At 39.6% G+C, this 15,796-nt stretch overlaps 1 protein-coding gene across 5 annotated transcripts in view; it reads right to left on the minus strand.

Moving 5' to 3' along the window:
- The window catches only part of NEK10 (NIMA related kinase 10), a 237,027-nt gene that overhangs the window by 208,147 nt on the left and 13,084 nt on the right, over positions 1-15,796 (minus strand). For 4 of the 5 annotated variants that reach the window (XM_074405757.1, XM_074405756.1, XM_039480208.2 and 1 more), the window contains exons 2-5: positions 10,333-10,443; positions 9,985-10,045; positions 3,462-3,592; positions 1,657-1,755 (exon numbers count right to left, since the gene is read on the minus strand). In XM_074405757.1, coding sequence (XP_074261858.1) covers positions 1,657-1,755; positions 3,462-3,592; positions 9,985-10,045; positions 10,333-10,406 — 365 coding nt within the window. In that variant the 5' untranslated portion in view covers positions 10,407-10,443. Of the gene's footprint in view, positions 1-1,656; positions 1,756-3,012; positions 3,148-3,461; positions 3,593-9,984; positions 10,046-10,332; positions 10,444-15,796 lie in introns of those variants that run through there. The other variant, XM_074405758.1, reaches the window with a different exon arrangement.

Below are 15,796 nucleotides of genomic sequence, written 5' to 3' on the forward strand. Positions count from 1 at the left end.
TTCCTAGTTTGAAAACTTCCAGGGACTGCTCATGTTACAAGCCAGTAACTTCATCCAACCTGATGCTCCTTTAATCACTAAGAATTTTTAAAGGTGGAAAAAAGATCTCTAGATCTTTAGAATTGTTAAGATCTTTTTCAACTAGTTGATGCCAACCAGTGCTCAGTTATTTTCCCTAAAAATTTCTGCATCTAGTGTCTTCCCCCAAATATTGACTCAACAAATAGTACTGGGCATTCCTTGAAGAGTCCATGTGAGCTGGCTTTAAAAATAATAATAAAGAACTTCATTCCTAAACCATTTCATACATAATGATACTGCCATTACCATTGTTCTACTCCGTTCACACTAAGCAGAAAATAGTGGAAATAGATATATAATTTCAGGTTCTTTGCAGTGTTCATTAGTCTTTGAACAATCTTTGAGTATGTAATCAAAAATAGAACAGTGACCCAATTACATAACCTTGGTAAAGATTTTAGGCTTCTTGCATCATCTGAGCCAGTCTAATAATCCTCTGCTTAAATTAAGTACAAGGGCGTGACAGATACAGTCTCAATTCTGTATTGTTTTAAACGAAACTTATGTATTGGACAGTCATTTAAGTCCAATGCTTAAATACATAATACTAAATGACCCCATCCAAAAGACGGAGACAAGAGGCCATCACTTAAGCAGGTATTGAGTAGCTGAGTCATCATGGAAGACCCATCAGAATGCTGTTCAACTTAAAATCAGCTATTACACTCAGCCAAGTCAGAGTTTTATTTTGATCAAGGCATTAAATTACTAATACTCCTATTTTTATTTTTCACAAAAGAATAATGTTTTCCCATTTTCACTGGGATGGAGTTCACATATCTCAATCACGTCACAAAGTGGGAAAGATTTAAGGTTCTTTATAGGCATTTTTTTCAGATGATGCATGTGGAAAAAGAGTGTGGGCCTCCTGAAAAGAGCAAAAGATGGGGCCCTATCGTGACAGAATGTTAGGCACCTCCTTCGCATCTGGCAGCAGCATACCCAGCTCTTCCACAAAGCAGCTCAGAAGGGACAGAAAATTCAGTCCTGACTGCAATCAGTACCAGCCAATGGCTCACTGAAAACCCCTCATATTTGTGAGAGAGAATCTAAAGGACTTGTTAATTAATCCTTCCTCTACAGTCCCAACACTGCACCTGTGTTAAGAAGGCAAAGAAAGGAACACTCGATTTGGTCTTGAGAAGAAACATCTTTATGAGGATGTGGCTGGATGTTACACACTCATCCTTTCTTTCCTCAAGGTCAAGGCTAGCGTAGTCCATTTACTCAATCACAAATCACTGCAAACGTGCACCATGAGAATGTTGTCCGCGACGTTGCCCAATGTCTCTTTCATAAGGTCCCACACAATAAACTCTTCAAGTATCCAAACTCAAAGAAAATAACAAAAACACGGTAACTTGTTTCCCATTTTTCCTTATCTGTCACGAAATTCAGCTAAATTCAGTACCTAATCAGCGTTTTAAGATCATCTGTAATGCCTGCTCATTTGCCTCCTTCTTTCCTTTAATGACATGTTCAATCCTGTAAGATGTTTCAAATCATGTTCTAGAGACAGGATATACGGCATACGCCACTCTTAAGTAAAAGTCTGTTTTCCAGGAACAACCTTACCTGCATATGAGTCTATTTTTCACCAAGGCGGTAAAGATCTCCTGAAATAGTTTATGCTGGGGATGTTTGCTGAAATTTCTCTCATTCTTGTAGTTTATACTGAGACAAAACAAACAGAAAAGGATTTTGTAATAGAGATCAGGCTGTCTCAAAGTTGCCAATGCAGACAAAGATCACCTATATTCAGGTAATTTTTTTTTTATTATTACTAACCACTATACTAATGAGGATTCAGGCAAATATTGAAGGAGTCCTACGTTTGACATGCTGCTACAAGCAGCTGTCAGCTGTTAAAATAGGAACTAAAAATTAAATTATAAAGTTAAACTATTGTCAAGCATATGTATTTCCTTTTGCCATACTCATTAAATTATTCCCTAAAAACACTTAACAGCTAAAGTTGGTTGGAGGGAAGAAAGGGGTAAATGGAAAAAAATAATGATCGGGGCACATTATTTAGACAGCTGTGTAACAGGAAGAGAAGAATTCCCTCTCTTCCCTTTCCCACTTACTCTCCACCCCACTGGCTGATCTAGCTATCAACACCAGTGGTCATCATATATAATTCCTTCTAGGTAAGGGGAGTTTATTAAACACAGTTTATACTCCTTCAGCCATGTTGACTATTACTGTTGATTGTTTATACGGTTTTTGTGTGTGCATTTAACAAAATTCGGAGACATTCCAGCTTCAGTTTCTTTTTGCTGATATTACAGCCCACCAAAGAGGTTAAAAATATCTCCCAAACATTCCATTTTAAAACTGGAAAAGGATAAGAGATAATGAACAAAAGGGTCACATTGCTACCGAATACCTGATATTTTTGCACATAGTTAAGTAAGACTAATGTTAAGATCTAGGACAAATAAACTGGAATTCCATGAACATACAACCTCAAAGGAAAGGTGTGTAACCTTATGTTGCCATGTGTAATGTTCTGCCTTCATAGCCTTTCAGAAGCCATTAGACAGCACATCCCCATCCTAGTCACCCGAGGGCTGTAACAGTTCCTTTAATACATGGGCACTGGTACTCACTATAGGACAATTTTTAAAGTATTTAAGTGCTCCTCACTAAAAAAAAATTTTTTAAATATGAACCCAGGAAATGTCATGCCACTTTCCTGTACTTTTAAATTCATTGTCATAAGATGACAGGGAAACAAAAACTAAATCTAGGCCAAATAAACAAATGGTCCTTCTAGAATGTTCACATTGATACTTCACACCACTCATTATCAGTGCCAAATGACCCAAGCACATTGACAAACGGAGAGAACCAGCTCCCGAGAGGGGAGTGACCCACAAGAACGTGCAGCTTTGCAGAGGTCTACATGGCAGCAGAGATGAACATTACCTGCACTCTCAGTGTCAGAGGTGTGCTGCAACCCCTTCAACTGAAAACCTCAGCTGTTTTGACAACCACATACTTTAACCACCACATCTTGTCACAGCAACGGCTCCTTTTATGCCGTCTCATTACTGGCAAGATCTAGACAGACAAAGACTGCGATCAGCCTTACCAGGTCAATAATCTGGAACCACTTCCTCATTGAGCAAATGCCAAAGGCATGTCAGCACAGTGTTCTAAATCTCCCAGGTCAGTTCCACCTGTACCCATTAAGCCTGCTATTTACATATTATTTCTGGGAGTGGTTTAAGCACTAACAAACAATATTAAATTAAGAATCTCTATGGTAAATATTGAAGCAGGTTTTAAATTTTAGCTCCGAGGATAAACTTAAATAAAACTGCGAGCTAAGTAGAATAAGTAGCTGAAGATGAGGGGGATGCTGGATTTCTTACCTAAAATTTTCAAGTTCAACAGCTTCTGTGGACTCATGCCATGGACCTCGAGCTCTGTGTCCACCCGCCCTGATGGCGGGCTCAGACTTGGTCATGCTATTTTGGGCACTATCGAAGTTAATGGCTGGAAGCTACAGAAATAGAAGCATAGAGTACATGAGGATAACAATTCAGCACGGGATAAAGAATGTAACAAAATAGGGGAGGATGATGAGAATGAGTATTTTTCTAGGCCGATAATTAAAGATTACAACCCTGTCAAATGTAATGGTTTTCCAAGAATCAAATCAAATAACTTTGCCTTAAACATTTACCTTACACCGTGTGATTTTTCTTCATAGTCTGTAAGGTCACTTGTTGTACCTGACAGGTATTTATGTACTTTTAGTCTCCCTTCGTTATAATGTCACCTCAACACAAACAGGAACTTGCCTGTTTTTGTTCAATGCCATTACCCCAACACCTAAAACAGATATAGATCTGGGGTGACACCTGGGCATCAGGAGGTTTCGAAGTTTCTCATGTGATTCAAATGCGCAAGCTGACTAGAGAGCACCTGGATCCCGGTAGGACGCCCTAATATATAGCAGAATGCCCAAATGGAGAATGTGTCATCATGCATTCACTCACTCTTCAATATTTACCAGGTGTGCACACTACTTTCCAGGTGTTAGGGATATAACAATCAAGAAGATTCTATCACTTCTAATCAGTCTGAACATCCTGATAACTCAATCACATTTGTAAAAGACATTAAAATAATCAAATTCACCATAAGAAAAAAATTAACTACAACAATTTGACTATGCTTCCACTTGCAATAATAAATTGTCAGATTATCAGTATCACACAGTTCACTTACCAATATTTGTCTATAATTAGGATAACCCTGAGATTCATTTCTGATACCACAATAAAGTTGAGCATGGTATAGACAAATATCCTATTTTTTCCAAAGTACAAATGAAGGATATTCTATAATGACCTAAGTTCTTAAGATGAGGTAAGCAGAGTATAACTAAAAAAAAATCATTTTTCAGTAAATCATTCCATTCTACATATTACAAAACAAAGTTATAATATGTTGTACTTGTCTTATTTCATTGAAGTATTTAATGTAAATCAGTATAAAGACATCATTTCCTTATTAAAAGAGACTATGCCTCACTTCTTATAAGGTAGTCAGCTTACAGAAAAATGGATGATAATAAAGACATTGTTTAAGAGTTAACCAAAAAAACTCAAATCCTTTTATATCATATGCCAGCCACAAATTTTCAAAATATTAACAATAAATCTTCCATCCTATCTCAGTTCAGTCAGCCAATGTACAGCAACCAAAAGACAATAAGCTGAGCCAGCAACGCTTAGTGGTTAAGAGAACAAATTCCCTTGCCAGATTTTATGCGTTTAAATCTACAACTAACTAGCTGCATAACCTTAGAAAATTTACTCCATCTCTCTGTGCATTGGCTTCTGTATCATTAAAATGGAAATAATAATAGTATATAACTCAAGAGTTATTAAAATGGTATGGATTACAATTTATAAAACACGGGTTATGTGCCAAGCAGAGTTCTAATTGCTTTGTACATATTCTTTTAATCCTCGTATTCCCATTATGCAGATGAATTTTGCTAAATGAATAAAATTTGTCATTACACATTAGGTGATTTCTGAATACGAACTGTTAACCCAAATGATATCTAACATGAAGTAACAGCACAAGCAAATTTTCCCGTGTTATACCCAAAATATTATGATACATGGCAAAAAGAAGCAGGTTTTCCAGGACCAAGCGATTCCAAACCCCTTTGCCATTAGCACAACCCCCAGAAAAGTTTGCAAGAGACAAATAGGCCAGCACAGAGAAAGCAAGCCCAGGTGATTCCAAGGAAGGAGTGGAAAGCTGCCGCAGCCTGGAGCCATTTGCTTTGCAGGCAGAGCAGGCAGCCAGTATGGGAAATCACCTCCCGGAAAGCAGGTGGATAAGATGGATTTGGCATCAATAGTTGCAAAGACCGGAAACTGAATAGTAGGCACCTTGAAGCATGTAGCACTTCCTATGAAAGAAATATACATTAGGAATCCAGTTCAAAACCTACAGGCTTTTCTCTTGGGTTCCCAATTTATCTGTCTTCTGTGTGTCTGATCTCTCCACACCTGGGCATCTGCAGCCTGTTACTCCTGATCCTGAGTCAGGGTGTGACTTAAATAACCTCCTGGTAAGCACGTGCCCAAGCATCCCTGGGTAGAGCTGTTCACTCCTTCCCTGGTGGCAACACCACGCTTACCTCTCTTTCAAAACTTACCTCAGTCTAGTATAACATAAGCTTACACAAGACTTACACAACATCTTTTTTCCTTGAATTTAGCCACCCTGAGGGCAGCACCACATCTCACAATCTTTGTGTTCTTAGCACCTCTCACAGAGCTGGGCATATCATAGGTATTCAAATGTGAAACTGTGGAATGAATGCTCACTTTGTTCCCAGTCTCTTTGCCAAACTAATTTATCTGCTAAACCACCTCTAAATAACTGCATTCATTAATTCAGTGTATTTGTTGCAAACATCTTGCATATGAGACATTGTGTGAGACACTGCATACATATATATATATATATATATATATATATATATATACACACACACACACATATATATTAAGCAGAACAGTCATGGCCTCTGCCTTCAAGGAGTTTACAGTCCCATGGGTCATGGGAGGGGGTTGCAGTCAGTAAACAAGCATGAGAAACATCATGCAGCATTAGCCAACAGAGGTTTGTTGTGGTGGGAAGTAAAGGAGAGACAGGGCGGGCCATGGACCAGATGTCAAGGATGTCATGTCATTTCTGCTTACAAACGTCAACGTTCTCTGTTGCTTAGGGAATCAAGTCCAAAATTCACAGATAGGTCTTCAGACATTTCACAGTGACTTCCAGCTTTATTTATTGAATAGAATTGTCTAGTCAACCATTTCGTTTAAATGCTTGTTACTTTCCTTCCTTCAGATATTTGATTATTTTACTCACTTCACTTAGAATGCCCTTTCCATCAGTTCCACTGATGGAAAACCAGATTATTTATTAAGAACCACCTCTTTCCTCATCATTCAAGCTAAAATTGGCCTCCTATTTCTCAAAAGCTATATACTCACCACATGTACCATTCAACCAGGATGGCGTCTTGTCCCATGGCATAATTATCTGTGCCTACCTCTGCTCTCTCCAAACACAAGAACCACCACCACGCCTTATGTTTTCTTTCTACAACATCTATCAAAACCTCATTTATTTCAAGATACTTAATAAGCCCATAATAAATTAATGGTTTTCTTCCTCTTTTTTTTAAATTGCAAATAAAATGCTTAGCTTCCTATGGCTCTAAATGTGATAGAAGAATCTGAATTCCAGGTCTAGGCAGGTTGCTTCAAGATCTGTGAACACGTCTGGTGACACTTTCAATGAGCTTTGTCGTTTCACTTTGCCTCGACAATCCTGGGGCAGTTCTCTTTCTTGAATTAATGGGTTTTCCTGGATTATGATTATTCTAACTCTGCTTATCCTGAAGGAGGCCTTTCTGCCTCTGTGTGTCTCTGTCTCGACATGCGGAGATACAGAGAGTGTAGGTCAGGACTAAGAACAAAAGAAGAACACTGGAACACAATGGAACAATGGGGGAAGGAGCTGGCTCTTTAGAGATTCAGAGGAAGGGCATTCAGTTCTCTGCACTCCCTACCTACACCTGCAAGGTAGATTTCCTCTGTAACCCGTATTTGGCCAGCCTGGTTTATTTGCAAAAAAACAGACCACGACTTGTGAGGGCAGAAGATGCAGTTGAGTGGGCCTTCATCACAGGTTTCACTTTTCAAATTGAGTACTGAGAATCTCGGAGCCAAATATGTTTTCCATGTGTACATTTTATTGAGCATTTCCACTTCACCCCAACTCTACGTTGCTCCCAACCCTGTTTTTCTCTTGTTTTGGGCCCTGAATTTAATTTGTGACAACCCGTCATACTTTCTCTCTGTAAACTCCTAATCATTCTTTCTGGAACAAGCGAAGTATAAATAAGTATAACTTGAGTTATTTTCTCCAATATCTTGCTTCTCCTATAAATGTCTCCATATTATTTTACCAAAAGGAGAATAGGGTAACATTTCTTAGTTCAAAATTACAAATGCATGGAGCTTTTATAAACACAATTAGGCATTAATTTTGTAAACTTCAGGATCTTCATTTAATTGACCGTATTTTTATCTTTTTAGCACCATCTACTTTCTAAATAACTCATACATCACAAACATACATTTTTGTACATGTGAAAGATTTTATAAAAATATATGCCGTGTAAAGTCCCCCAACAGACTGCAAATTTGAAAAATGGTTAAAGGGGTAAAAAAAAAATCACTAAATTAACTTTAATTACACCTGCCAGGTGTTATCAAGCAAGTAGTGTTGAAAGGGGACACAACAGATCTAGTTAGCATAAAGTTCAAAGCTGGAAAATTAGAGCCAGAGAAACCACACTGGGTTTTTTGTTTGGTTGGTTGGTTTTTGGTTTTTTGGGGCTGTTTTGTTTCTTTTTTTTTTTTTTTTTTTTTTTTTTTTTTTTGCCCTGGCCAGGAAGTTATACATACTCATGTGGTGACCCAGTTCTCAAGTCACAATTCAATTTAGCAAAAACTGGCCAAGAACTCATCAAATGTAGCGAACCAGAGGCAAATGTCAAAGCTGCTGGCATGAGGAAATACAGGATCTTGTCAGGAAGTAAGACATGTAAACAAGAGTTTCCAAAGCACAGGAGAAAATAACGCTACAGCAGTAAAAGAAGGACTCTTGGGAAGACAGAGCTCACCTCTAGAATGGAAGATAGAGGAAGGTAGTATCATTACAGTTGGGTCTTGGAAATGGGTGAGATTTTATAAGAAAGAAATTTAGGAGACGGAAAAAGTAAAAGCAAAAAGTAGAAGTCTCTGATCTGATGGCTGCACCACAGCATGCACGGTAGAAAAGAATGGGCACTACATTCAAAACTGCATGCTGAGCCATCCGGCTTGCCTCTTTAAGAAAGGACAGACTTAATTTCACACGTCATTTAAAAGGTATCTCAGTAGTTAGAAACATACACTGCAAAGATGGGGTGTCTGGGTTCAGAACTAGCCTTCACCAATTAGGAGGCTGTATGATCTTGGGGAAGTCACTTAATTTCTTTGTGCCTGTTTCCTCATCCGTAAAAGTGGGGGTTGTAATTATTAAGCAGGGTAACTCAGGTAAAGTGCAGGGCACATACAAAGTGTTTCCTGTATCATTATTTGACTTTTATGTGCCATCAAATCATTGTTCAGTATAAGCAGATAAAAATGCCATAGTTCTCTGTTAAATGTGGTTGATGTAACAAAAACCATCAGGGCTGGATTACCAAACACAAGAGCTCTTAAACAAATTCACTTAAGCAAGAACAATGGAGACTTTAGAGACAGACTACCAGGGTTCAGATCTCATCCCTGCCATTTACTAGTTAAGGTGCTAAATAAGTGTCTGCTATTTTCATTATTTTTAGCATTGCTATGTTGTTCCCTAAGCCTCCCTCAAAGTTGCTGGACTCTAATGTCACGACTTTCCAAAGTCTCACAGACACAAAACCAAGATGAAAAGTTTGGAGATAAATTCAAGCCGAAGTACCATCCTTTCTCTGTTTAATAAAAACATTAAAATGTGGTGGGGCATGGTGGCTCACACCTGTAATCCCAGCACTTTGGGAGAGAAAGGCGAGTGGATCGCGAGGTCAAGAGATCGAGACCATCCTGACCAACATGGTGAAACTCCATCCCTACTAAAAAATACAAAATTTAGTTGGGTGTGGTGGTGCGCACCTGTAGTCCCAGCTACTCGGGAGGCTGAGGCAGGAGAATTGCTTGAACCCGGGAGGTAGAGATTGCAGTGAGCCAAGATTGCGCCATTGCACTCCAGCCTGGTGCCTGGCGACAGAGTGAGACTCTGTCTCAAAAAAATAAAATAAAACATTAAAAAGCTACTATAAAAATAGCCAAAACTCATTCCTTGCCACTCTTTTTGGTGAGGTATGTTGTGCAGCAAGCCTCAAGAGTGGTATTTAGCAAGGGAGCAGGACTGGGAAGAGTGAAGGGGGAGGAGAAAAATGTGGTGCAAAGTGCTTTGGAAAAAACAATTTCCCTAAAGCTCAGAAAGTCAAATGTCGGCCCTTCAGTAAAAGAGTATGCAGTTTGTTTACAGACTGAAGAGGAAAGGGTTTGCTAAGTAGGACAAAGGGCAACAGCATAGGCTAAAGCAGGGCCTGGCCTGAGAGGAGAAGAATGTGGATGCCAAGTCTTGGAAGAGCCTGAACCAGGTGTCAGTGAAATAGCCAGATGAAGAAAGAGCAAAGACATGAATGAACAAAGAAAAGCAGACATATCATTCATAGAGATGTTAAATGGAGCCCTTTGGAAACATACGATTTTTTTTTTATATTACCACTTAGACATTCTTTGAAACCACTACCTGTTGTTTGCTTGACTGGACGTTCAAAAGGCACCGAAGTCTTTTAAGATCTGAATAGTCCCTAGGAGAGAGAATAATACAATGTGAACCCACAGAAGGCTCCGGGTGAACACGATCATGTTACCCACCGATAGCACTGCCACTTGGAGGTCTACTTTTATAAACCAAAACATATACACACACAAAACGTTTTCTTTAGAATGCTAGAAATGACCAAATGTTTCAACTGAACGGTACAACGCTGAATAGTAGTTGTCAAGAGTCTTCTCTATTTCTCAAAAAGCCCTTAAATCTGTTCAAAAGCCACTGCCTGAGTTAATAATTAGCAAACACTCAGTAGGGAGTTACCTGGTGGTGAGTTCTTGCTGGTTTTTTTCAGTCGATTTTTCTGTGGTCTTCACCTTTTTGTCTTGATCAGGCATTGTAAAACATCAGTGCCCCTGAATTAACATCGCATTCCTTTCAAAGTAAACCAGAGGGAAAACTTTGGTTGGGTTCTGTACACCAAAGCATTCTCAGTCAATACAGACAAAATCCTCTTATAACATCTATTTAAACATGGAAACCCTAGATTTAGTTGTAATACAATAATAAAGTTAATATGAATATCATTTACTATTTATCATTCAAAGGACATTGGGAATATTTAGGGTATGCTTTACCCTCACTCAAAAGGTAAGTATGGGTTCACCAATACAAAAAGAACAATTTGTTTGCTTTTATTTTTCTGAGTCAATTTCTAATGCAATTATTTTAGTTTTCAGAATAGACACAGAAAGCTGAAGATACCCATACTTTCAATTATATAACAAATATAAAATTGTGTCCTGTGGGTTTAATTTGACTGGATGTAAAATTTTCCAACTGTGTTTCAATGCCACAGTTTGACTTCAATGTGTTGTCCAGGCATGAAAAAGTATGCATTATTGTCTTCTAAAAGCATGCTTCAATGTATTGTGAAATCTATGGTCAAAATCCAAGTGTTTCAAAAGCATTTAGAGGCAAAAGGAATGTTCCAATGGGCATTTCACTTCCACTGAATCCAGTGAAATTTAATTTTGTGAAATGCTCAAAGACAGTTTAAGGATTAAAAAAATGATTTTCCCAATATATTTTTCGTATGCTTGACAAATAGCTGAGCTAAAATTAAGAGCCAGGGACCAAGTCTCTTAGCACAGAAGCACAACCAGAAAAGGTACAATATGAACACTTTAGGATTGTACCTAGGATATAACACCACCTCTTTCATTCAACAAATATTTATTGAATGTTTACTATGCCTGCTCTCAGACTGAAAACTGCTAAAAGGTAAAGGAAGTTATTACAGGTATGTGTTTCCACTACGAGCAAAAAACAAACAAAAACCCAATCATGAACTTTAAAATGTGTTTGTGAGGTGTTCGGATGGAGACTTAGCATCTGTTTTTACTCTAAAAGCAAGGAAGAGGAGGAGAAAGGGAGAGAAGAGGAGGTAAAAAGAATGGAGGGTGTACATATTACTGTTAAAAAGCAAAGGACACACGTGTTTGTAATATGCAAATACAAAAATGCCCCTTTAAGTTCTAAAACAAATGTAAATCCACTCAAAGTAAATAGAATCTAACTTTGCTTTTCCCTCAAAGACAGAAGAAAAACTCTACATAGCCACGCTGTCCTGCTGTTAGTGTCGAATTCCCACTCAAACTAAAGCTACAGACTGTTTTAGAAGCAGAAACTGAAAGCCACAATGACAAGCACAGGAGAGCGTATGGAAAAGCTCACAGGCTTCTTCTGCTAGAAGGGGGTGGCATTTGCCACCATCATACCCTGCTAACCACCTTGTCTTATTCTCTTGCTTAATTTACGTAATTGTATTGACCAAGTGTGTGAACAGGAAATCATGATCTAATCGTATGTCAGTTTGAGATCAGCATGTACTCTGTGAGCTGGAAGACTGAATATAGGTAACTCTTTGGAAATGTTTCACTTAATTAAACAGTAAACAAATTCACCGGTATCCGCAGAAACAGACAATTGCTTTTAGGATAAGACACAACATCCTTTCCGTTTAATGGCTGCTCCAATGGAGATATCCTGAAGAAAGCTTTGAGGAGTTGGGAATGCTTTAAAATATTTAACCTAATTCCACTTTCAATCAACAAAAATGATTACATTATTTTGGTTATTTTTTCAAGACACTATATACACTATAATACAAAATGGGAGATGGTGGAAGGGTGTTAGGAAGGGCAGGCCATATCTTAAGTCAAGTTGCCCAAAGGCCGACAATATATTAAGAAAGTATTCCTAACAGAGGTCAGGCAAGGGTGCTAACGCCAAGGCTCTCTGGAGGGTGGCTTCAGTCTAAGTCCATGGAAGAATGCTGCAGTGCAGATTAGTCCTCAGAGCTGTCTAAATGGAGAGAAGTGAGAGCCTAGCTCTCATATTCCCTTAGCCTTCAGTCATAACTCCCCAGGCATTCCTCTCTCATGGTAAAGTGACTCCTGGTCACTTAGAGGCAGTCCCCTAAAAAAGGCATACAAAATCTAGCTGTTGAAGCCAATACCAGGACATACAGTCCCAAGGAATGGAGAGGCTCTGGGCAGAGTGCCCACATATATGCTCTGTCATCACCGACTCCATGTGGAAGAGCTGTGAATAATGAAGGTAAAAGATCATAGGTGGGTGCTGAGCAATGAGAACACATGAGCACAGGGAGGGGAGCATCACACACTGGGGTCTGTCTCAGGGTGGGGAAGGGAAGGGACAGCGGGGGTGGGGAGTTGGGGAGAAATAGCATGGGGAGAAATGCCAGATATAGGTGATGGGGAGGAAGGCAGCAAATCACACTGCCATGTGTGTATCTATGCAACAATCTTGCATGTTCTTCACATGTACCCCCAAACCTAAATGCAATAAATAAATAAATAAACAAAGATGGGAAAAAAGAAGATCTTTGCTATGGATACAAACTAAGCAAAGCCTACTGCATTAGCTTCCAACGACTGAGCTGAACTTCCCTCTTTCTTTGCTTGACCTCCCCAGATGTTGGTATGATCTCGTGTCCTAGCAGCTCGGTCCTTGGCGCTCTTCCATTCTCTACCTGGTCCCTCTCCCAGGGATCTCTTGCAGTCCTGTGGTTTTACATACCATCAGCAATTCTAAATTTGTAAGTTCAGCCCTTACCCCATTCTGACCTCCTAAATTCACAAAGTCACCATATGGATATCTAATAAGCATCCCAGATTTAACATACCCTTGAACTCTTGACTCCTCTTCCCTAGTACCAAACGTCCCTAGTGCTCCTCATCTTGGTAACTGGTACCACACTGGCTCTCTAGACAAAAGCTCTCTAGGGGACACTCTTGGCTCCTCTCTTTCCTCTACCTCCCATATTTAAGCCACCAGCAAACCAACATAGCTTTTCCTTCTTTCCACTCCCCCTGCTATCACCCTACTCCAAGCCACCATTGTCTCTCCCTGGACGACTGCCACAATCCTCTCAGCAGTCTCTCTGCTTCCACCCTCCCTCCTCTACATCCTCAGGAACCCCAGGGAATGCTTTAACATGTAAATCAGATCATACCCCTCTGTGGCTTACAACCTTCCTGCTGCCCCCTATTGGACTTGGCTTCCAACGATGACTTTCACTGCTCTGAGCTTGCCTCCTCTCCTCTCCCTCTTGCTTCCTCCACTTCAGCCATGTTGGCTTTCTAGAGAGAAACATGAACCCACGAACGTGCTGACTGCTATGGTTTGAATGTCTGGCCTCTCCAAAATTCATGTTGAAATTTAATTGCCACTGAAACAGTATTAAGAGGTAGGATCTTTGAGAGATAATTGAGCCATGAAAGTCTGTCCTCACGAGTGGGCTGAGTGCATTTTATAAAGGGCTTCCAGGAATGAGTTCTCTCTCTTGACTCTCCTGCCATGTAAGAAAACATGTGACTTCCTTCCAGAGAATGCAATGTTCAAGGTGCCATCTTGGAAGCAGGGACTGGGCACTTACCAGACACCAAGCCTACTAGCACCTTGATCTTGGATTTCCCAGCCTTCAGAACTGTTCTTTGTAAATTTCCTAGTCTGCCAGGCATGATTGTTCACACCTGTATTCCTAACACCTTGGGAGGCTGAAGTGGAAGGATCACTTGAGGTCAAGAGTATGAAACCACCCTGGACTGGTAGAGACTCCATCTCTACAAAAGAAATGAAAAATAAGCCAAGTGTGGTGGCGTGTACCTATAGTGCCAGCTTCAAGAGGCTGAGGCACGAGGATTGCTTGAGCCTAGGAGGTTGAGGCTGCAGTGAGCCCTCATGGTGTTACTCATTCTAGCCTGAGCAACAGCACCTGTCTCTTAAAAATAAACAAATAAATAAATAACCCGGTCTGCAGTATTCTATCATAGCAGCACAAAACAGACTAAGACCATCTGTGCCCATGAACATGCCAACTCTATTCTTGCCTTAAAGCCTTGGCACTTTTTGCCTGCTTACCGTCCTTTTCCCATAACCTCAGGCTGGCTTCTCCATATACTTTGGGTTTCAGGTCAGATGTGCTTTCCTAAGTGGGGGCTCCTCTGATGAATCTCTGTGATGTATTCACCCCCACACACTCACACTTACCACAGCACTCAATTTTCTTTCCTCCTGGAGTTCATCAAAACCAGAAATCCTCTTGTCCCTGTATTGATTTCCTAGAACTACTTCACATGCCTCATATGGCAGGGACTGTATCTGTTTCATCCATAAACATGTCCCTGACTCATAGAACAGCACATAGTGCATGGCACAGTGTAAGCATGGTATAAGCCCTCAAAAAAGATGTATCACGATCTGTAAGGAGTGACTTTTTTGTGAGTTATCTGCTTTTAATAGTTGCTTATTTTAAGGCTTGGAAACTCCTCTGACATCCCAAGTCTGGTGCTCCTTCTTGATGCCCCCAGAGCAGACTATACTCCCCACCTATTATTATCACTATTATGTGGTAATCAGGAAATTGCAATATCAAATATACAGGGTTGCTCTGGGAGGTTTTGATGTTGCAATTGCCCGGTTACCACATAAGCCCAGGAATTGGGCTTCCCTTATTTACCAGAGAATGGTGAACTGTAGGCAAATAATAAATATTTACTGAATGCAATGCCTAATAAATGGATGAATGGGTAAAAGGATTATTTTAATAGAAACCTGTGTCATTACTCTTTAAGGTCACAAATCACTCATAAACCTCTTTTATAAATACAGTCAATTGATGAGTATTCGTGATGTTGTAATAAGCATGAGCACATTCAGAAATTATCTTTTATTCGGTCATTGGGGGAAATTTAGAATTCTATATAAGAAAATATTCCGTCACTGTGCTTCTGAAACTATCTGTAATAAAGAACTCTTTTTAATTTCCAATCTTTTGTGGACGGATACTTTTGGTTCAAATCCGATTCTATGAGGCAATGCCACTGGTGATGTGTCTAAGATGTTGTGGCAATGCCCGAGTGCTGTAAATCTTTCTAAATTCTTACTGTCAATTTCTGTTTTTATCTGCTCATGAACCAGTAATACACCAGTCTAAATATCACCTGAATAGCACTGGTCTGGATTATTAAAGTCTATCTTTTTAAGTAACAAAACTGTTTTCACAGCAACCGTAGTTGAACCTCTAATTGAGAAACACAGCCTTAAGTACAGTCTGAGGGGACTAACCCAGAAATTGACAATTCCATGACAACCAGAAGAGGGCGAGAGTGAGCCTGGGAAGGGAGAAAATTGGCCAAGTAGTTAAAGCTCAATGTGGGCTCTCCACTTAAAACAAAAGCAATCTTATTTCTCCAGGGTT

The sequence above is a fragment of the Saimiri boliviensis genome, chromosome 9 (assembly GCF_048565385.1).
Source record: "Saimiri boliviensis isolate mSaiBol1 chromosome 9, mSaiBol1.pri, whole genome shotgun sequence".
NCBI lineage: Eukaryota > Metazoa > Chordata > Mammalia > Primates > Cebidae > Saimiri > Saimiri boliviensis.